This window comes from Delphinus delphis, chromosome 14 (genome assembly GCF_949987515.2).
Source record: "Delphinus delphis chromosome 14, mDelDel1.2, whole genome shotgun sequence".
Taxonomy (NCBI): Eukaryota; Metazoa; Chordata; class Mammalia; order Artiodactyla; family Delphinidae; genus Delphinus; species Delphinus delphis.
Genome location: NC_082696.1, coordinates 81,466,922 through 81,489,392, shown reverse-complemented (window position 1 = coordinate 81,489,392; position 22,471 = coordinate 81,466,922). Strand labels below are relative to the sequence as shown.

General features: G+C 39.0%; 1 protein-coding gene across 2 annotated transcripts in view; it reads right to left on the bottom strand.

Moving 5' to 3' along the window:
* Positions 1-22,471, bottom strand: part of COL9A1 (collagen type IX alpha 1 chain) — an 83,771-nt gene that overhangs the window by 60,664 nt on the left and 636 nt on the right. Inside the window, exons 3-7 of one of the 2 annotated variants that reach the window (XM_060030641.1) lie at positions 21,282-21,359; positions 21,014-21,146; positions 14,728-15,124; positions 978-1,061; positions 250-270 (exon numbers count right to left, since the gene is read on the bottom strand). In XM_060030641.1, coding sequence (XP_059886624.1) covers positions 250-270; positions 978-1,061; positions 14,728-15,124; positions 21,014-21,146; positions 21,282-21,359 — 713 coding nt within the window. Of the gene's footprint in view, positions 1-249; positions 271-332; positions 466-977; positions 1,062-14,727; positions 15,125-21,013; positions 21,147-21,281; positions 21,360-22,471 lie in introns of those variants that run through there. The other variant, XM_060030642.1, reaches the window with a different exon arrangement.

Sequence of the window (22,471 nt, the reverse complement as noted above, 5' to 3'; positions counted from 1 at the left end):
CAGGGGAAGGGGGGAGGGGCAGTCAGGCTGAAAATTAAACCCCGGCCTCCAGCCTCCGCCGGCCTCCACCGCCTGAGCCTGCAGTATGGGGGCCCGGTGGGCGAGGGGGCGCCCTTTCCGGGACCGTAGGGGTCACCTAGGGCCCCCGCCTCCCACCGTGCTCGCCGCAGGATGCGCGGGGCCCGGCAGCCCACGGGGTGCTCGGCACCTTCCCTGAGGCTCCCCCGACGGCTGCGCCCCCTGGCTTACCAGGTCGGTGGTCTCGCTGGGCTGGAGAAGAAAAGATGGGGAGACAGTGGGAAGGCGTCCCCCTAAACCCGCGCGCAACTTACTTGAGCCACGCACAGGCAGAGCCCCGACAGCAGCAGTCCCAGCCCGAGGGCCCCGCGGTCCCGCGCCGACCAGGCCATCCCCGCCGCGCGCCGCTAATCCCCGGGCCCGCCCTCCACGCGCGCACAGTGGCGCTTGTCCCCACAAAGAGCGCCCCCAGACAGAGAGGCCTAAATTCCTCCTGTTTGTGAGTGGCCCCGGAGAGGGTCCTGGGGATTGGAGGAGAGCTTGCGGGGCCGGCAGGACGGATAGAATGACAACAGTCCCTTTTAACCCCTTCCCCGCGGCCGCTCAGGCCGGTTCTGCACGCGCCCCTCCCGCCCCAGGGCAGCATCCTGCTGTCCTAGGAGCCAAGGCGACGGCCTGCGTGCCACTGAGGGCTGCGACCGGCAGTGTTCTTGCGGAGATGTTTGCGAGGGGAGGAGGGAGGGTCGTAAGCCACCCAAGGTAGAAACAGACACCCCCGCCCCAAGGTGGTTTCTACCCGCCCAGCTGTGGGTGGGACCGGTGCTTCCTTACTGTCTATCTGGTCTCTGCTGCAAAGCCTGGATTCTTTAGAGAAAGAGAGTGGGGAGGGGGGGATTTTGAGGAGGTGGCGAGAGCTACGCGGGGTGGAAGTGGTCTTTGCAGGTGGTCCAGGGACTCGCTGTTACCCTCGTTGGCAGCTCCTGGCAAGTTTCTCTCCTGGGTCGCAGTGGGTCACAATGAATCAGCATCCACTGGAGTTCAAACTGGGGAAAGACAGCAGCCAGTCAGTTCAGGTCTCTTTGGAGCACAGAAGCAGGTCGCTTAAAAAGGAGATGAGTTTGTAAGTGTGGTCCAATGGTTAAGTGTCTGGTCACCAACTTGAACTGGTTGACCTCAGCGGACCAGGACTTTTGTTCCTGAATACCATTTTTTTTCCAATAGAAACGGGCTGCAAACCCTTCCCACTTTTCTCCTATCATTGGATGTAGATGACTTTAGCTCTGCACTGCTCCAGCACAGCCCTGGGCAGGAAACCCATCACTGGCACTGACTTTCTATTTCTGTCCTCACCACAACGTTCAAGAGGTAGATTCTGTTAAAATGAGTCTCAGAGAGAACAGGAAACTGTCCTAGGCACAAGCCAATAAGTGTCAGAGTCTGGATGGGATCCCAGAGGACATATGCACTGACACTTCACACGGGAAAAGATTAGAAACAGAGGCGGCACCAGGAATAAAGCAGAGAAAGGAAAATTGGGTCCTGGGAGAATATGCGCGCTAGACATTTGCCACGGAGTGTCACAGCTTAAAATGGAAATAGGAAGGTCTGGAACTGGAGGGAATGAGAGAAATTTAGGACTCAGGAAAAAACAAGGTAATAAAAAATATTTCAGTTTAACTAATTCATTGGTTGAAGAGATATAAAATTCCTAGACAATTGAAAGTCAGGTGTGTCTTGACAACTTCTTACCTTTTAGCAGGTGTTAAGGGAGAAAGAAGAACAGGAGAGAAACAGAACAAAGGAATAGTGGCCAGGTCTGAATCTGAAAGCCTCAGGTGAGAAGGTTAAAAAAAAAAAAAAAAAAAGATGTACCCCACAGGAAGCCTGCCACCACGTGCCACTCTGGCCCCTCTTCGATGAGGAAGTTCCTTGTCAGGCATTTCTATTTGGATCCATGTTTCTTGGTCAGTTGATTCTCCTGACATTCTGCACATGTCCAGTTCCCAAATCTAAACATAATGTCATCTAAATATAAAGTAGCTTAATGTAAGGTAATCTCTTTTCTTTCATCCAATGGTGATTTGCACTCCATCCCTCCTGCCAAAATGACTCCATCTACTGGATCTAGAATCAAGTTAGACACATTTTTCCCATTGTTACAGAAGCAACCAGAGTTGAAGTTACTGGATGGAAGGTCAGAGTTGGAAGGAATGAAAGATGAAGTCCTTTCCTTCTCCCCACAGACGAAGGGAAAGTTAACCAAAATTTTATAAAGGGGTGAAAATAAGACATCAAGCTTTGACATTCCTGCATTGGTGCCCCTTCTCACAGGCCCTGGAATTCTCCTCTTCCTCCATTTTTCTTGTTTCCCTCAACCCTACTATGCCTTTTCTCCAGAAAATGTGGACACTGGAAAAATGAATTCAGAGAGATGAAAAGAAAGTGAGCAGCTAAATCAAGACATATTTTAGGGTGGAAAGTTATCTACAAATTGTATGAAAACTATGCTGATCTGCGTGTTCTTGGTGTGAATTATTTAACAATTGCATATTGACATCCTACAAAAGAACTGCTTTCCAAACCACACAATAGCTTGCAGCTAAGGAAATCACTTTAATCAAACACTTTGTTTTGCATCATAATAGTCTTGTTTGCTTGGGAGGGATTTTATCTTGGTTCTGTTCCAACCTGCAGAGGAAACTGTAAAAGGAAATGAAAGAATGGAACAACCTTTTCCTTAATGACTACTAAGTACCTGGCATGCCCCCAACAGCTCTTGGAGGCCAGTCACACACGGGTAAAGGGGCTCAGAGGGGTTAAATCATTTGCCAGGTCGCACAGCTAGTAAACGTCAGAGCTGACATTCCCAATGTTCCTGACTCTAAAATAAGGACTTTCTCTGCTATCCCGGTCAGCCTCCTTGGAGAATGCAGCATCTCTCCAGAATGAATCATTATTTTCTAAGCAGGTAACCCATGCATGTGGTGATTGAACATTTGTACTAAAGATGAATAGAAAAGAAGACAGACCTAGAAATTAAAACTGCATAAACTCACTTCCTACATGTACTAGAAAACTTCAGAACTCGACTAATAAATTTTCATAAGAACTCAAAACTTACCCTACTTGCATGCTTGTTATAGAAACAGATCCAGAAGCAAACTTTCTACTGTTCCTCCCAAAACTGGCAGCCGTTTCTATATGCAGTTACATATTCATGTGTATGACAAAATATCACATAGGAAATGTGATTTTTTTTCCTCAGTGACCAGATAAAAGTTTTACCAGAATAAGAAAAGGTGCCTCCCCTTCCCTGACTCTCAAAATAAAAGAGACCACTCATACAATGTTATTCACTAAGTCCTTTGTGAACTGGTATCAAACTAGGCATGCATTGTATGTGGGTGATTCTTTGATTCTCAAAAATAATTCATACCTTAACCGCCTTGAGAAATTTTAATTATATGGCTAACCAGGAAACCTATATCCTTTGTTTAGATAGTTCATTAAAGTTACTTATTGCAAATGCAAAGTAATTCATTAAGCTATTTTCTCAAAAATGTAATTCTGTCTGGATAAATATGTACACCTGTGTAAGTACGCACGATGCAGTTGTGGTGCAGGATAAGGGGGAATGGAATGGAATTCACTTGTGAATACAGGCTGGGTTGTGACAGAGTGTCACCCAGATCAGAGGTTTCTGAACACATCTGTGCTTCCACATAAACACCACCTATGCACTAATAATCATCTATACGACAACCGTTTGGGGGCATACAATATGAATTCTAATTTCCATGCTAATTATTTTGAAGGAAGATTGGCAGAGTTCCCTGGTAAAAGTCACTCTCGTTATACATCTAAAATGCTGATTTCCACACATCTCTCATTTTCATACCTGGAATCATTCTTCACTTTGAATACCTGTGAACAAAACATATGTGACTAATGTTTTAATTTAGTCCGTCAGCAAACATTTTTCAAGTCCCAATATAAGCCAAGCACTAAGGAAATATTCTACGGGAACCAGATATTCTCCTCCCCATAATGGGCTTACAGTATGTGACACGAAAAAAAAAATACAAGCAGAGAAATAAAAAGTTAAAGGTTTTTTTTAATCTGTTAAGCAGAACATGAAAGGCCCTAGGACAATCCATATTTCTCAACGTAAAATACCTCTGCATTGTTTCAAGGCAAACTGAGTTGTGTGAGTATAAGTTGTCTTACATCTGCCTAGATTCATCATTATCCAATTCTTTTCAATAGGACTCTGAGGTATAATTCTATCCCCTAAGCTAGAGTAGGGTCCAGCTGACAACACATTAAACCAAGGAATTTTGGCCCCAACTCTCTACTCTTTTAGTAGGGCTAGAGATTTCTACTTACTTTGCTAGGTTATTGACAAATATTAATAAGGTACTTAAGCCATTCAGAAGAACTAAACAAAAACTAATAGCAGACAACTACCTTTTCCTCCGAGAGAGAATTTTAATGACAAACTATGGAACTTGACTCTATGTTAAGGAGAATGGCACAAGGCTTAATATTTTGCAAACTGAATTATGATTAAATTTTATATACATTGCCTAAAAACTAGCCCTTCAAATATAAATTCTTTAATAGGAGAGGTGATTCATTAAGCTTTTTGTCTAGTCAGTAGCAACAAAGATTTAAAGAAATACTTGAATTCACAGATCTCGTCCTTCTTTTCAGTTTATGATGACATGTTGTTCTCTACCATCATAAGGGACCTCCTCTAGGTGAAGCTTCCTGGTTGCTGAGCTGGAGGTTCTGAGCTGTGACAAAATCAGAAATTCCCCTAACTTTGTGTAGACTAGGCCATGCAGTTCCAGACTTAGTGCCAAGAATGTGGTTAAATATGAGTGGGCAACACTCATCCAAATCACACCAAAGGCAGAGGCAGAATGGTGAAAGGGGAAAGCAGTGGACTTGGAGTTAGCAGACTGGCAACTAGTCATTTACTCATTTTTTAAGTCAGCATATCTTTGTACAGCACATTCATGTGCTTCAAGAAAGATAGTACGGAAGATACAAAAATGTTTAGTGTATAGGACAGTATCTAAGCTGAAAAATGTTTTTGAAAATAAATACGACAGCAGTTGAGATGAGAAAGATATACTTCTGGCTAAGGTCATCAACAAGGGGATCATATAACATGGAATACATAAGGAGGGACCTGAAGGCATTTAAGGTTTTCATAAGCAAAGATGGGGAGGTTGAAGGATAGAGTTCTGAAGAGAGGAGGTGACAATAACACCAACAAATTGAACCTAGAATAAATGAACACGTTTCCAGAAACATACAGACTGACAAGACCGGGTCAAGAAGAAACAGATAATTTGAACAAACAGATCACTAGAAGTGAAATAGAATCTGTAATTTTTTAAAAATCCTTACAAACAAAAGTCCAGGACCAGATGTCTTCACTGGGGAATTCTACCAAACATACAAAGAAGAACTTATACCTATCCTTCTCAAACTATTCCCAAAAATTGAAGAGGAGGGAACACTCCCAAATTCATTCTATGAGGCTACCATCACCCTGATACCAAAACCAGACAAAGACACTATGAAAAAACAAAATTACAGGCCCATATCTTGGATGAATATAGATGCAAAAATCCTTAACAAAATATTAACAAACCAAATCCAATAATACATAAAAAGAATCAGACACCATTATCAAGTTGGAGTCATTCCAGTGCCACAAAGATGGTTCAACATACACAAATCAATCAATGTGATACACTACATTAAGAAAACAAAGGATAAAAATCACATGATCATCTCAACAGATGCAGAAAAAGCATTTGACAAACTTTGGCATCCATTCATGATAAAATGCTCACCAAGCTGGGTATAGAGGGAACATATCTCAACATAATAAAGGCCATTTATGACAAACCACAGCCAACATAATACTCAAGAGTGAAAAGCTGAAAGCCTTTCCTCTAAAATCAGGAGCAAGACAAGGATGTCCACTCTCACCACTTTTATTCAACATAGTATTGTAAGTCCTAGCCACAGCAATCAAACAAGAAAAAGAAATAAAGTATATCTAATTTGGAAAGGAAGAGGTAAAACTGTCACTATTTGCAGAGGATATGATACTCTGTATAGAGAACCATAAAGTCTCTACACAAAACTATTAGAACTAATAAATCAATTCAGCAATGTAGCAGGATACAAGATTAATATACAGAAATCTGTTGTGTTTCTTTACACTAATAATGAGATATCAGAAAGAGAAAAAAAATCCTGTTTAAAATTGCATTAAAAGAATAAAATACCTAAGAATAAACTTAACCAAGAAGGTGAAAGATCTACACTCTGAAAACTATAAAACATTGATGAAGGAAATTGAAGATGATACAAAGAAATGGAAAGACATCCCATGTTCTTGGATTGGGAGAATTAATATTGTTAAGACGGCCATAATACCCAAAGCAATCTACATATTTAATGCAATCTCTATCAAAATGCCCATCACATTTTTCACAGCACTAAAACAAATAATCCTAAAATTTATATGGAACCATAAAAGACACAGAATTGCCAAGTCAGTCTTGAGGAAAAAGAACAAAGTTGGAGATATAACCCTTCCAGACTTCAGACTATACTACAAAGCTACAGTAATCAAAACAGTGTGGTACAGTATCAGCACAAAAACAGACACATAGATCAATGGAACAGAATAGACAGCCCAGAAATAAACCAATTAATGGTCAATTAATCTATGACAAGGAAAGCAAGAATATACAGTGGAGAAAAGACAGTCTCTTCAACAAGTGGTGCTGGGGAAGCTGGACAGCTACATGTAAATCAGTGAAATTCGAACACACCCTCACACCATACACAAAAATAGACTCAGAATGGCTTAAAAACCTAAATATAAGGCATGATACCATGAAGCTCCTAGAAGAGGACATAGGCAAAACATTCTTTGACATAAATCATAACAGTATTTTCTTAGAACATTCTCCCAAGGCAAAAGAAATAAAAGCAAAAATAAACAAATGGGACCTAATCAAACTTAAAACCTTTTGCACAGCAAAGGAAACCATCAACAAAATGAAATGACAACCTACAGAATGGGAAAGAACATTGTCAAAGAATGCAACTGACAAGGGATTGATATCCAAAATATACAAACAGTTCATATAACTCAATACAGTATGGAAAAACAAACAATGCAATTGAAAAATGGACAGAAGACTAAATAGGCATTTTTCCAAAGAAGACATACAGATGGCCAATAAGCACGTGAAAAGAAACTCAATATCACTAATTATTAGAGGAAATGCAAATCAAAACTACAATGAGCTATCACCTCACACTAGTCAGAATGGCTACCATCAAAAAGTCTACAAGTAATATATGCTGGAGAGGGTGTGGAGAAAAGGGAACCCTCCTACACTGTTGGTGGGAATGTAAACTGATACAGCCACTAAGGAAAACAGTATGGAGGTTCCTTTAAAAAACAAAAATTAAAATTAAAAAAAAATAAAACCTACCATATGATCCAGCAATCCCACTCCTGGGTATATATCCAGAAAAAAATGAAAACCCTAATTTGAAAAAACACATGCACCTCAATGTTCCTAGCAGCACTATTTACAATAGCCAAGACATGGAAGCATCCTAAATGTCCATCAACAGATGACTAGACAAAGAAGATATGGTACATATATACAAGGCAATATCACTCAGTCTTTTAAAAAATGAAATTTTGCCATTTGCAGCAACATGGATGGACCTAGAGATTGTCATACTAACTGAAGTTAGCCAGACAGAGACAGACAAATATATATTATATGACATAACTCTTATGTGGAATCTAAAAAATAATACGAATGAAGCTATATACAAAACAGAAACAGACTCAAAGACATAGAAAACAAACTTATGATTACCAAAGGGGAGAAGGAGGAAAGGAGGCACAAATTAGGAGTATGGGATTAACAGATACAAACTACTATACATAAAATAGATAAGCAACAAGGATTTACTGTATAGCACAGGGAACTATACCCAATATCTTACAATAACCTATAATGGAATATAATCTGAAAAAAGACTGAATCATCATTACGCTGTACACCTGAAACTAATGCAATATTGCAAATCAACTATACTTCAAAAAAAAAAAAAGGTCTCCTCTTAAGATGCTCCTAAATGCTCTGTCCTTATCTCCCCCTCCAATATACTGTCAAAACTCAGCCAAAGAGATGCTTTAAAAAGAAAACATGTTGTTTATCTAGCCCAATTATCTGATAGCTTTCTATCTCACAATGACAGGAAAGCCAGGGTGCTGACAGTGTCTCTCACCTTCACATCATGGTCCCTCTCCAGCCTCAGAGCCTGCTTCTCTCCGTCTCATCCCAGCTACACTGGTCTCCATGCTTTCCTCAAAGACAGCTGACAACACTAACACAGTCCCTTTGACTCACTCTCTCTTTGTGGAATCCTCCTCCCCCAGATAGTATATACGTGCTAATTCCCCCGACTCCTTCATGTTTTGTTTTGTTTTGTTTTCTCAAGGAGGCTCTCTCTCCAGGCACTCCAGTTGTCTTCTTTTTTCTCTACAGCAGTTATGACCACCTGTCATACTATAAACCTATTGATTTACTCATCTGTGTTCATCACCTCTCCCTAGAAAGAATGTAAGCACCATTGCAGCTTTGATTTCTGTCTATAACTTAGCAGATGTTTAGTAAATAGTTACTGAGTGTTAATAAATGAATACATAGAAATGGATAAGAAATATAATGAAGAAAGTATTGTTAGTATTTGCCTTCTTGTTTGATTACAACTCAGGGCAAGCCCCTTCCCCTGTCTGGGTTTTAATTTCTTCATGTATAGACTGAGAGGTTGGAACTACATAGACTTAGTTTCCTATAGCTCTGAAAGCCCATGATTCTATGGATACCATGTTGTAACCAAAGAAACTAACAATAGAGAAATTAACATGAAGAGAAGGGAAAATGCCGTTGAATGAATCTCTTGCTTTCTAGTCACCCAGTCTACATAACAAAGATTCTTTATGATCTTAGTCTGTATACATTTTAGGAAAACTAGAATACTAATAGCAATGATTTTTTTTTTCATTGCAACAGTCTGGGCACAGCTGAAGCCAATAGAAGTTTTCGTACTTTCTATTTTCCATTAAAAGCAAGTTTGGCCGTCATTTAGTTTTCACTCTGGTTGTCCTTAGCACCTTCCCCCATCATGGCTCCTCCTGTGATAGCAGCTCTATTTTCTGTGCTCTTCTTGTTTTATTGCCACCTAGTGCAAGATCCAGCGGATGTAGCAAGCTAGGTTTTATCTCTGAAAGACTAACAGTCAACGTTCAAAAATAACCTGATCAAATCACACCAAAGTGTTATAAAAAGTATTTTCTATGGATATGTACAGATAACACTACCATTTCTTTCATATTTATTTAATACTTCCTAGTGAAAGAGTATTTGTAAAAAGCACTTGTCAAAAGCAACGTAATAAGCAAACAATAGTTTAGATATTTTGCACAGTAGATATGCATTTCTTAAATGACTGAAAACATAACTTTCCTATAACATTTCTCAAATACCAGAAATAATATTAATCACAACCTCATAATTTATCTTTCCCATGTTATCATTCATGAAACGTTCTTTGTACACTGGGAAGTTAGTATGACAATTCTGTGGGATAGAGAGAAAGACATAGCTTCTCCATCCTGGGTTTTGCTGGTTCTTTCTATAATATTTGCTCTCACATTTTCTCTGAATTTGAAAAAAATAACATAGAGCAACACGGTTGAAATATAATTTTTAAAAGCATTATATCTGTCTGATTAATCATGTTCTGCCTTAGTTTATTCAGAATATGCATAGGTAAAAAGATAAAGGGTTTTCCTCATGCACTGTTGGTGGGAATGTAAATTGATACAGCCACTGTGGAGAACAGTATGGAGGTTCCTTAAAAAACTACAAATAGAATTACTGTATGACCCAGGAATCCCACTACTTGGCACATACCCAGAGAAAACCATAATTCAAAAAGACACATGCACCCCAATGTTCATTGCAGCACTGTTTACAATAGCCAGGATGTGGAAGCAACCTAAATGCTAATCCACAGAAAAATGGATAAAAAAGGTGTGCTATCTATATACAGTGGAATATTACTCAGCCATAAAGAGGAACAAAATTGAGTCATTTGTAGAGACATGGATGGACCTAGAGACTGTCATACAGAGTGAAGTAAGTCAGAAAGAGAAAAACAAATATCGTATATTAACACACATATGTGGAATCTAGAAAAATGGTACAGATGAACCAGTTTGCAAGGCAGAAATAGAGACATAGAAGTAGAGAACAAACGTATGGACGCCAAGGGGGGAAAGCGGGGGTGGTGGTGGTGGGATGCATTGGGAGATTGGGATTGACATGTATACACTAATACGTATAAAATGGATAACTAATAAGAACCTGCTGTATAAGAAAATATAAAATAAAATTCAAATGTAAAAAAAAAGATAAAGGGTTTGAATCATGTATTTGTAAAGCCATATATACTTTCATCCTCCCTCAAACAAGCCCCAAGCCCTCATGTACATCCCTGAAAAGGTAGAAAGCCTTACTTTGTTTTCTAATGGAGCTGTACCAAATAACTCTCCCGGCCAACCACGTTGCCAACGAACAATAAAGAACCTGCCATAAAGTCACGTTTTTATGGTATACTGCCAAGAAACTGAGCTTTGCCTAAAATACGGGCACAAAGACGAATAGAAAATATGGAATTTATGGCTTTGGAGTCAAACTATGTATTATAGCAGTATTTTGGGGAAAATATAAATACTCTGAGCCCATTAACTAACCAGGAATGATGCGAAGGTGTTTGAGCTGTGCAGCACGGGAGCAGCTGCTCTGCAAGTCTTATGTAAACCTCTTGCAATTGGTTTCCTTTTCCAATTTAGAAAAGGGAAAGAGACAAAAGATGGGCTAGATCGGGAGAAATCACAAACAAGCACAATATAAATGAGTCTCTTAGTGTTAGCGCCCCATCAAATGTTGTGTTCCACTGCCTTTTTATTATGCAGTTCCTAGGGTTACCTTTTGACATCTGTTAATACCTTTAAAAGGGGCGTTTGCTTTACTAAAGAAAAGCAAGTGCTGATCCTGAAAAAAGTATTTAATTAATGTGGAGTGTCAAAGATTAGAATGAATCTGATTTCATGAAAGAAAATAGAAAACGACACTGTTACTTGTTGCTTTCATGTTAGCAGCACATTTCATTTTAATCTAAAATCTCTCACAAGGAATACTGAAGACTTGCTGTCTCCAAATCAAGAGAAAAGTGCCCTATCAGGATACGTCCTCTACCACTCAGAATACACAGATTCCGCTGTTCACCACTCTGTAAGTCTTCCAAGAGACAGTCACTTCAGTCATTGATGGCAACTTGAGATTTCAGCCAACGTGAGATCATAGGCCACAAAATAAAAACAAGGGCGTAGGGACAATTCATGGGCATTTGGGTTTGTCTGGGGACTCGTATGAGCACTTGACTATTCTTAGTCTAGAAAAGTAAAGAGCAGTGGCGGAAAACTAATAAAGCTAGAAAAGGTAAGAATTCACAGATATGGGAATTCCCACATGAGAATTCCTTTTCCTAGAACACTGGACTGTATCTTCTCCTGGGTAACTCTCCTCTCCCCCTAGGATTCCTCTCAAAGGCCACCTCCCACAGGAAACCTCCTTGGACTTCACTCCCATGCCTCCCTGCCCCCATCTGAGTGAAGAGCCTTTTCCCTGTGCCTCCCTCCACTTTCCTGATCCTTATCGTGTTATTTTGTCATCGTTTACTTATCTCAACCACTCACCCTCCCAGGAACTGGGAGTACAAGACCTGTGACTTGTTTAATTCTGTACACCCAGTATAGAGGCAAAAACTGAAAGCTCACTAGGGACTTCCCTGGTGGTCTGGTGGTTAAGATTCTGCCCTCCCAATGCAGGGGGCATGGGTTTGATCCCTGGCTGGGGAACTAAGATCCCGCATGCCCTGCGGTACAGCCAACAAGTAAATAAAAAACAAAAACAAAAGCTCACTAAGTGAATAACAAGTAGGACCAATGTCTGAGGAGATGTTTTATACTGCACAGTTTTTCTTCTTTTAAAAACATGTATTTTATTTTGTCCTGCAAAGTAAATTCTGAAAAATCTATGCAAATCACAAATACCTTCCAAAATGAGAATGATGAGATCCTTTATAAGAAAAGATATGTGGTTATTACATATGTTTCTATTTTTCTCAAAGGAAAGTTAGTTGGCATAGACAAAATAAGGTAGATTAGAAATTTTATGCCTAACACTGTTTCTTACAAGCCAAGAAACCTACATGAAGCCATGTCTTCAACTGAAAAATAGAGAGAATCCAATCTGTGTTTGCTCTCTTATGAAATTGTTGAAAGGATAAAGTAAGTTAATGGGAATAGAAGTATTTTTAAAACTTTTACATTGGTATATTAGGGGTATTAAGATGCTAAAAAGGCATAAATGGGATTTAATTACGTAGAGTTTTCTACTTCTTTGTCTTATACAGGGTGAAAGTCGAGGAATATGTTTTGGTGACAAGTTTGAGTTTGACATTGTCACAGTCTGTCCTTGGACGTAAGTAGGATACTTTTGGACCTATAACCTTGATCTATTTTAGTTATGGTTACCACCACCAACCACATCATCAAATACAGAACTTTAATGACACGTTAGACCCAAGTCTCTTTTGTGTTTCCTCGTGGTAGAGTCAGAATTCAGTACAAAAGAAAAAAATCGTTCATGCCTGTTCCAAATACTTTTAACATGGACAGTGTGCTGACTTTGAAAAGCTCCTTGGTGGAACAAAAGTGAAATGTAACACCAGCTGCCGGCATCTTAGTTGCATTCCTGCACACGGCAGAATAAAATTGAAGATAACTGTCCCAACTGGTCTCCACTGAGATGTAAGACCACACTTGGCAGACAACCTACAGTCAGCTGTTACGTGATCGGCTAGACTATAATATAACGAAGTAATACTGAGACGTTACTGCTCTGGCCATCAGTCAACTTAATAGCATCCTAGCATGCAGAATTCAGAATTATAATGACTTGAAATGTTTTTCAAGAGCAATGAATTAGTAAATCAATTATACAAGTACTTGACTGCTATCCATCACAGTGAGGACATACCCCCAGGTCTCCTTCCCTCACCTATGGTCCAGAAGTGACACAGACATGGCAGAGGTTGTGTGGTCTGAAAGCCACCCCAGTGCCACTGCAAAGGTCTTGCTGCACAAAATTTCAAGATGGCATCACGATGGCCCACTGGCTTTCTAACCCAGCCACTTGAGTGTGATAACTCACTATTTGGAGGAATACTTTCTCAAGTGTCTACAAGTCAGAGCAGTAATGTGGCAGTTAAAAATTGCTTCCTGTCCATCACAGAATATAGAAATTTCACACTATCCTTCACACTAGTCACACTTCTTCCCTTGAAAATAAGTTATTTGAACAATTCCATTACTGAGATGCCCGATAACCTTTCTTTCTTTGGACAAGTGCACAGGAACCATTCAAAATCATTGTGTCACCTCTGCTACCCTCCATGATATGAGTTCTGTGACTACAATTTAACAGCTCTGTACGAGAGACAGAAGTGGGGTGGTGGGGGGGAAGTCAATAGTTTATTTATTGAGCTCTAAATTCTTTTGTTTTTTCCAACAGATCACTTGCCCAGTAAGATATAGTTTTTAAATTCCTGTAACAATATTATGAAATATCCTTTTAAAGGATAGCTCAGTGAAAGTTTAACGATTCAAAATGATAGAACTATATGGTACTAGTTGGCACAATTATTGTGTCATCATACAATTCCTTACCTTTATATCCATGGGTCTCTACAGCAAAGTCACGAACAGAGCTCTAAAATCCTTTATTTTCATAATATGTCATGCGAGACCTACTTCTAAATAAAGAAATACTGTGCCGTCTGCATGATTTTCATTCTTGTGGGTCAGATACCATAGAGCCTCCTAACCTTGCCTCTCACCTGCCCTCACCACCCCCCATCACACACACTCACTCACATTTTCACACACACATTTCATCCAAACCAGCCAGGCTCCAGATCTTTGAATGTGCCTACTTACTCTCTTACTTCTTTTTCCTTTAATGCTCTTTCTCTCAGCTAGAATATACTTTCTCTTCTTTTTACCAATTCAAATCCTTCCATTTCAAGGTTTCATTGCTTCTGAGAAGCATGGGATTCTTGACTAACTGAATCCACCACTCATCTTAACCTTACTTTGAATATGCTCATTGATTATTTATAAGCAATATGTACCACACAAGTATGGGTTTCTTTCAAGTTGCCTCAAAGGATTCTGGGTGCTCCAGGGGGGCATGTAGCATCTCCCAAGTAGACCTCAAGCTCCTTAGGATGAGGAAACGTCTACTCAACTTGCTCTGATTCCCCATTCCATCTGGCAAGTGTTTCTGCTCAAAAGAGGCACTGAAGGCATTTTGCAAAACTGCTTGGATGACTTTTAAAGACGAATAACTGTCCATTGTTTAAGATATTTGAATGATTTTTAAAGATGTCTGAGGTATTAATTTTCACCAATCTGGGTTTGTTTTAATCTCCCACAATGTACGTTTGTATACTTACCGGAACAGAAACTTGAGGATTATCCACAAGTTTTCCCAGCACAGCAAAGCCATCGACATCGATCTGGCCTCTTGGCTTTATAGGTAAGGACTCGATCCTGTTGCAGTCAACAAAAAGAGTCGCACTGCTCCTTTCCACGCCAATCATGATCTTATGCCACTGGGAATCAAACAAGGAGGGCAAATTCGAAAAGGTCACAGTTTGGAGACTTCCGTCCAGTCCCTTGTACGAAAACGCAACAGATTTTGTTTCGCCATTAATCTTCACGCCAACTTGCTCCTTCCCCGAGGAATCTTGAATCTGCCAAACGCTCCAGTTCTTTTCAAGTGTGCTTCCAGTCATCCGAAAAGTGGTTAGAAAGGAGTATTCTTCAGGCAGCCCACTGGGATATAATTGCCTGAGCAAAATTTTAAGACAGTAAATATAAAGCTTGTTTTCTGTACCCAAGCATATTACCATATTTCCTAATTATGCTGTTTTAGATTCTAGACCTACAGAAAGGCTCCAGTGTGAAAAACCATGTACAAGTTGTTCTTTCATGACTGTTCATAAAGACCTTCACTGAAGTTCCTTCATGTACATTAATGTTTCATCTTAAAATACACATCTTAAAATCTTAAAATACACATTAAAAAAAAAACCCTCCCTCATAGCTGAGGAGTGTTCCCAAATGTCACATAATCCCAACAGTATTACTATTTATGCTACCTAAAGAGCTACTATTCAGCAATTCCACCTCAAAAAACACATTCCGCCAAAAACACATTCTTGCAAAGTTCTGGGCAACATTCTTCCACAAATGAGAGAAGAGATCATTTGGAATCCAAAGCAGCTCTACCAGTTTAGGACACCCTTTAATTAAAGCGGGTTCTTGAAATTTTATTTTAACGTAACATGTTAGGATTTTTTGTTATTTCCATAATTGCTTGGATTTTCCCCTCCCCAAGTATAACCTAGACTCATAAGTACTTTGAGAATCGGTCACTTGCAGACGTGAGAAGCCCCTTCACACTGAGCGTGTCTGTCTTTTCCAAGGACTTCAGTGTGTTAAAGTGGCAGCTGGTTGCTTGTCACTGGACACGTGACAAGGGAAAGGTGACCAGTTATTAATTCTCTACTCCAACCCAGTTGTTCCTCAATCTGCCAGTTAAATCTGTATCATGTCAACTTCCTTTACTGCTCTAAATGGCTGCATAAGACTTCATTGTTCCTCCTGCATCCCCCATCTCTGTGAGGTAGCCATCTGGAGCTGCACCAGCTACCTGGGTCTTCTGTTGATGCCAAGTGGCTAAAAGCTGAAGACCGAACTTTAAAAAATCAGGACACAGTAAATGTAAACATCACCGTTACATCTTTACCTTCAGGGGCTTGAAGGTTGTTTCCTTCTACCTTCCTCCTTATAAGCATAGAAAATTTCCTAAGCAAAGGAGAAATCCTAGGAAAACTAGATGCCAATTAATTTTGTTTGAACAATTACGGACCAGGATCCAAAGTCCTAAATAACCTTCCTTCAGGTCAAACTCCTGTTTTACGGCCCTCTTCTTGTGTAAAGAAGAAAAGGCAAGAAGAAACAGCTAAGTGTGTACTGGTTTAATTTGTTACAACCTAATATGAATAACATAAAAATTCATTGTATTAGCATATGCACTCTGCCCGTTACTTTAAAATATATTGCTGGGGTCAAAAAGTTCTAAACCAAAATTTTCCTCAGCCCCAAATGTTTAGATGTCATAGCTAGCTGTCAACTATGTCAACAAATGTCATTGCTTTGTTAGTTTTATAAAAATAACAAAAATGTGAAAGCTTCATCTGAGTATTCTTTTATCATCCAAGTACTTCTTTAGCCATTATTTTCTAAGATGACTTTAGTTTTTATTTATAACATTGGGTGAATTCAATTTTCAGTTCATATTTTTAATTGATTACTGGTGATGTTTATTATTCTTATTGCAAAGCTTTCAATTTGCTAAATATATTTTACGTCTGTCAAGTGTACAGGAGGTTTAAATATGTACATTTTAGAAGATTCAGTTTGGAACTAAAGAAGAAAAAAACGTATGCAAGAACTATTTACTATCCTATCTTCCCAGAAAAAGGATGTCTAACATATCTATTTTGATATTTGTTTTTAATATAGATTCTGTTTGTCATTTTGACTTTAGATTTCTCAGATTACACCTATTCCAGAATCTTCTAGAGAAGAAACTAAGGTTCACTAATGACAGTATAAGACATTGCCTACTTTAAATTAATATTGATATGTTAGTATTGATAATACTAGATCCATACACACATCCTTAAAATATTCATGCCCTTTGATCCAATACTTTTCATTTTGGAAACTTAAGAAAGTAATCACAAAACGGTGAAACAGTTTTATTTACAAAACATGTATTGCATCATTTGTAATAACAAAAAGTTGGAAATAATGTAAATGTTCAATAAAATAGTAATTGTAAACAGTGAAAAAAAGATATTGCCTATTGTGTAATTGTAAAACCTTATGGAAGTTTATACATCTCATTTAACCAACCTTGATTAATTTGGAGCTAGGAGGTAACTTAAAAGTCTTATTCAATGGTGAAATTTGGCAAGTCTCCATTTAAATTATAATTTTTTTTATTATTCTTTCCAACCAATGACCTGAATTTAACTAGATACTTAAAGAGTTTTAGGGGGAGCCCAAGATAGTTATTGTTGAGGTGTGAGTTTTTCCAAGAAGGACGATAATCCTAATATTTTATCTTCTCTGCCTTAAAGCATTAATTTCCTAGGCTTTTAAAAACATATCTGTGTAAAAAATAATAATAATAAAAAATATCAAAACATAAGAAACTTATCTGTGTCACCTATATATTGTTTAAAGATGTACTGAGCAAGCCTGCAGAATTTCATCAGTCTCTAGGAAAAACAAGTCTAGGTGTTTTGATATTAGAAGTCACAGTAACTTCTCATGACTCCTTTGCAAAGACATTATGAGGTTAAGAGAGGGATCTCTCCCAATTTTTGCTTCATCCAATCTCTCCTGCTAAGTGAACAAAGTGATTGTGTTGAAGGTAAGATATGACAAAATGTCTTCATTTACTTCTGACTTGTTCACGTAATGCCAAAAACTTTTTAAAAATGGGAGGTGGTTGAGGTTGCTGGAAGAATAATTCATGATAAACATGTGGCTAAGTCAAGAGCGGCCATCTCTCTTTCTCCATATATATGAGTATAATATGTGTGTTTGTATGTCCACACAAATGTCATCAGGATTATCATGCTATTACTCTTTCGAACTAGGTTAATGCAGTAAAAGGGAAGAGGAGAATGGTAAGAGGAAAAACATGGTGAGAAGAGAAAATTCATTTTAGTGTTCAAGTTAATAAAATATATGTGTGTGTGTGTTTATTTGTGTACACCTAAGGCCATTTAAAAGTCCTCATAAGTTTAAGTTATAGGGCTTCCCTGGTGGTGCAGTGGTTGAGGGTCCGCCTGCTGATGCAGGGGACACGGGTTCGTGCTCCGGTCCGGGAAGATCCCACATGCCGCGGAGCGGCTGGGCCCGTGAGCCATGGCTGCTGAGCCTGCGCGTCCGGAGCCTGTGCTCCGCAACGCGAGAGGCCACAGCAGTGCGAGGCCCGCGTACCCCCCCAAAAAAAAAAAAAAAAGTTTAAGTTATAGAACAGTCAGTCTCATTTTCTTTTTTGAACAACTGAGATTCTTTTCTGGCAACTATGCTCTACACATCGATAAGTAAACTTGACAGGATACATAATTTAAAAGAAGCTGAATCTATAAATGATTTACTTCATTATGTTACAATCTGCACAGAATACCTTAAAAGGAGAACCATAGGGTTTGAATAAAACATAAGAAATCTTTGAACCTTGGAACATTTGTTTAGGACCTTAACCCAAAGAAAAGCTACGGACTGTTACTGCAAACAAACGTAATATATTTGAAGTACAAGTTGAGATTGTGACACTCTTATGCCTAAAAAAAAGAATAAAAAGCACCAAAATTATGTGGCTCCTAATATTTCTAAAAAATTGAAACATAAATAAGGATGAATCGTGACTCTATCACATTAGCTCCATATGCCATACTCTCCCTCCCAAAAAGATCCTGCTAATAGTTTCTTTCACTCCTTCGGAGCCTATATTCTCCTGCACAGATTCCCTTAAAAACCAAGACAGTCTACTGCATGCATGGTTTGAGAGCAGTTCAGGTCCCTGCCTTTCTTGAGTGAATAGGACTTGGAGGGCAGCTCGCAAAGAAAGAATCCACTAAGGTGAAACCACCCCCATCTGCACCTCTCTCTTCTGCTGCTCTCCACCACTTACAATAAACATTTCACCAATACCCGTGTACCAGGCTTTATTCGTCATCTCCGTGTACTAACGTTTTCTCTTTATGGCAACCCAATGGCATCATTATTATCATTCCTACTTTTAAACTGAGGGAACAGAATCAAAGACCATCTAAGCAACTTGCCCAAGGGACTCCACCTATCTCAGCCCTCTGGCTCTCCTCCTTCCTTTTTTATTTCTTTCTGCTACTCTCTTCTTCTATTTCTTCCTCCTTCTTTCTTCATATCTTAATAAACCTTGCCAGTAAAGCAAGAGCCTTTAGTCCTTGTGGGAGCAAGGAGTCAAGGAGACAGAAAATACGGGACATTAGTAAAAATGTCCTGGGACGTTTTCACCTGTGAAAAATATTTCATGATCACTCTAGGCACCTAGAGAAAAACAACAACAAAGATGAGCAGGAGGTAGGAAGGCTCCATGGCCTCAAGTTTATCGACCTCTGAACTTAGAGTTAATGACAGTCCAGATTGTACCTTAAATTATAGAGAAGAAAGGTCAACATTGAGGGTCTCGTGTCATGTTTAGTTATTTTATTGAAGAAAGAAAAACCAAAGTATTCTAAAGCTTATTTAAGAACACATCTAGCACATGAAAAGACAATATAAGAAAAAAGTCAATGGCTGCTATCATGCCTTTAATCTTTCCAAATGTGACTGGTTTCCAGGGTCAGTATGGGATAGTGGTTAGAAGCTCAGCTTCTGAAATGATTCTCCCTGGGTTTCAATCCCCCCAGCACCTCCTAACCCTGTGGCCTTATGCAAGTAACAAACTTTCTGGCCTCGGTTTTCTCCTCCATGAAATGTGGATAATAATGTCCCCACCACAAAATTGTAATGAAGATGTTAATTAGTAAATCTATAAAAAGAGCTTACACAGTACACTATTTTGTTTTATAAAATATAGTATGTTCAAAACATGAATTTCTATCTGCAATCTGGCACTATATCAGAATATTCTAATTTTAACAAAATGTTCATTATTATAAACATTTAGAATCTCATGATATCCTTTTAGTGCTCTTATAAATTATTCTTTACCTTTACATCTTAATTTCTATCAAAGCCCTAATTTTCTCATTCATATACCAAAGGAATCTTAGTTACATTTTTTACAGTGCCCTAAAACAGTCAATCATCATCATCATCCTTACATTTAAGGTTTTTAGGTGATATAAAACTGAAGCTTATTCCTAACAATGGCATGATTCAAAACTTACACATGCACTAAACCACCTCAGTTATAATAATTTAGAAGAAAAGGCTTAGTTCCAGAGAAGGAGATGCAGGATTTTTAAAGTATTATCACTACCATTGTTTCTGTTATCATTATTCTAGTTTTGCTTTTGTTTGGTTCCTGCCAGGAGCCAAGCACTAGATGTGTGGATCTATTTCAGCACCAGGATGCTTGAACAGCGCCATCGTGAGCCTTCTAACCGCTCAGCGGTTTCTAGTTAAATTTATGGGGAGCTGCAAGAGCGAGGAGTTATGAGGATATATGTATATGCATAGCTGATTCACTTTGTTATAAAGCAGAAACTAACACACCATTCTAAAGCAATTATACTCCAATAAAGATGCTTAAAAAAATTTTATGCTTAACCTCTGGCACTTTTCACAGAGGGTCCTTTCAGGCAAAACCAGACAAATTTTAGAAAAACAGAGAGCAAAGTAATAAGAACATGTCCTGAATCAATGTATAATAGCCTCAGTGATCCTTTTTTCCTGGAATGGAAAGTAAATTACGTACTGAAAACATGAAGAGCATTCACATATTCAGGTACTAAAGATAGGTAGGTAAATAAATTCCTTCCTCTTTAAATAAAATCATGATCCAAGAAACACTGAGCAGGAGATGACTCTCAAGACTGATTAGATTTTCATTTTTTAAGTTGCGCTTGAGGCAGACAATTAGATCAAGTATTTTTTTTACGTTACCTGGTTGGAATCCTGAAGTCTACCTTCTTTCCCAGTTTGTAAGCCACTTGTAATGCAGTGGACCCCACTACCCTCTGGATAGCTTTTCTAGATGCGGCTTTATCTATCTGGAACTGAGAAATCAGGTCAAACCCTACAGAAAGAGAACACGAAATAAAAGTCTAAAATGAGATTGGTTTCATTCCTTTCCACAACTTTCCCAAATAAAACATGTATCAGGTAGGTTTATAGAAAACATGCATTGTCAATATGATACACTGATACTCACCTGGTAAATCATCTTGTCCAATCCTGACCTTTGGACAGAGTTCATTTTCACCATTAGCATTTGAATTAACAGGGAACCCTGCAAAAGAGATAACATGTCATCCTACCTCAACCCCTACAGGGATCATGGGGATATATCAATAATAATGAGCTGGGCAACTGTTTAAAGTACAAAGTTATACAAAACATACTAAACTATGCTATATTTACTTACAAGTAGTGTATTTGGCTTTAACTCTATGACTCTATGATTATAATTTATTCATCTTCAACCCATCCTGGAAGTGAGGCAAGGCACAAAGTTGTTTTAATAATTTGTGTTGGGAAAATGTTCCCTTTGGGGAAGTTCAGAATTTGTTCTTTTTGGAACCAGAGCTGCATGATGTTCTGAATGGCACAGTGTCAGAAGACTGTTTGGAAAACTTCTGGTGGTTTGGGCTAGAAGATATTCCTTTAACACCACAAATTTTAGAAATTCTGAGAGAAGCCAGAGAGCCAGTTCAATGGGACTTCTGAAAAGTGAAGTTCTTAAGAATCTTTGTCAAGTTGAGAAAGGAGTTGAGGATGTCTTAGGATTCATTAACCCTAAACAAAATATAGAGGATGCACTTAATTTCATAAATTTATTCTGAGATCAAATAAGCATTCCAACTAGACTATGACCAGCATCTTAGAATAAGGAAGAGTGACAAGACAAAAGAATTGTGAGAATTAAACCCTCAATCACAAGAAGGATGAGAAATCCTAGAATGAAATTGGGTGCTCCTTACTCAAGTGAAATGTTGTAGGGGGGGACAGTTTTTTCAACAACACAGAAGGCTTCTTGTAACTGTCCAACCCCGGTGCCCTGCTGGTCCTCACCTGGTGACAGACACGTCCTAGATTTCAGAAAAAGCGTTTTCCAGTTACACAGCTTTGGCCTGGCCATTTCAGTACATCAAACATACTCTTTATATGCCCCCTGACCCCAGATTATTGGCTTCCATCCATCTATCCATCCATCATTACCAATCACCATCTGAACCAGGGAGGCGCTGGGTGAGGCACTGCAGCCCACAGATTAGGTCTCCTGCCCATCTGTGATCACAGCCAGGACTTTTCCATGTGCAATACTGACCACGGAAAACAAGCTATAGAGCACACCCACGGCCAAGGCAGGGTTGAAGAAGGAGGGTGTGAAGGGTCCTGGAT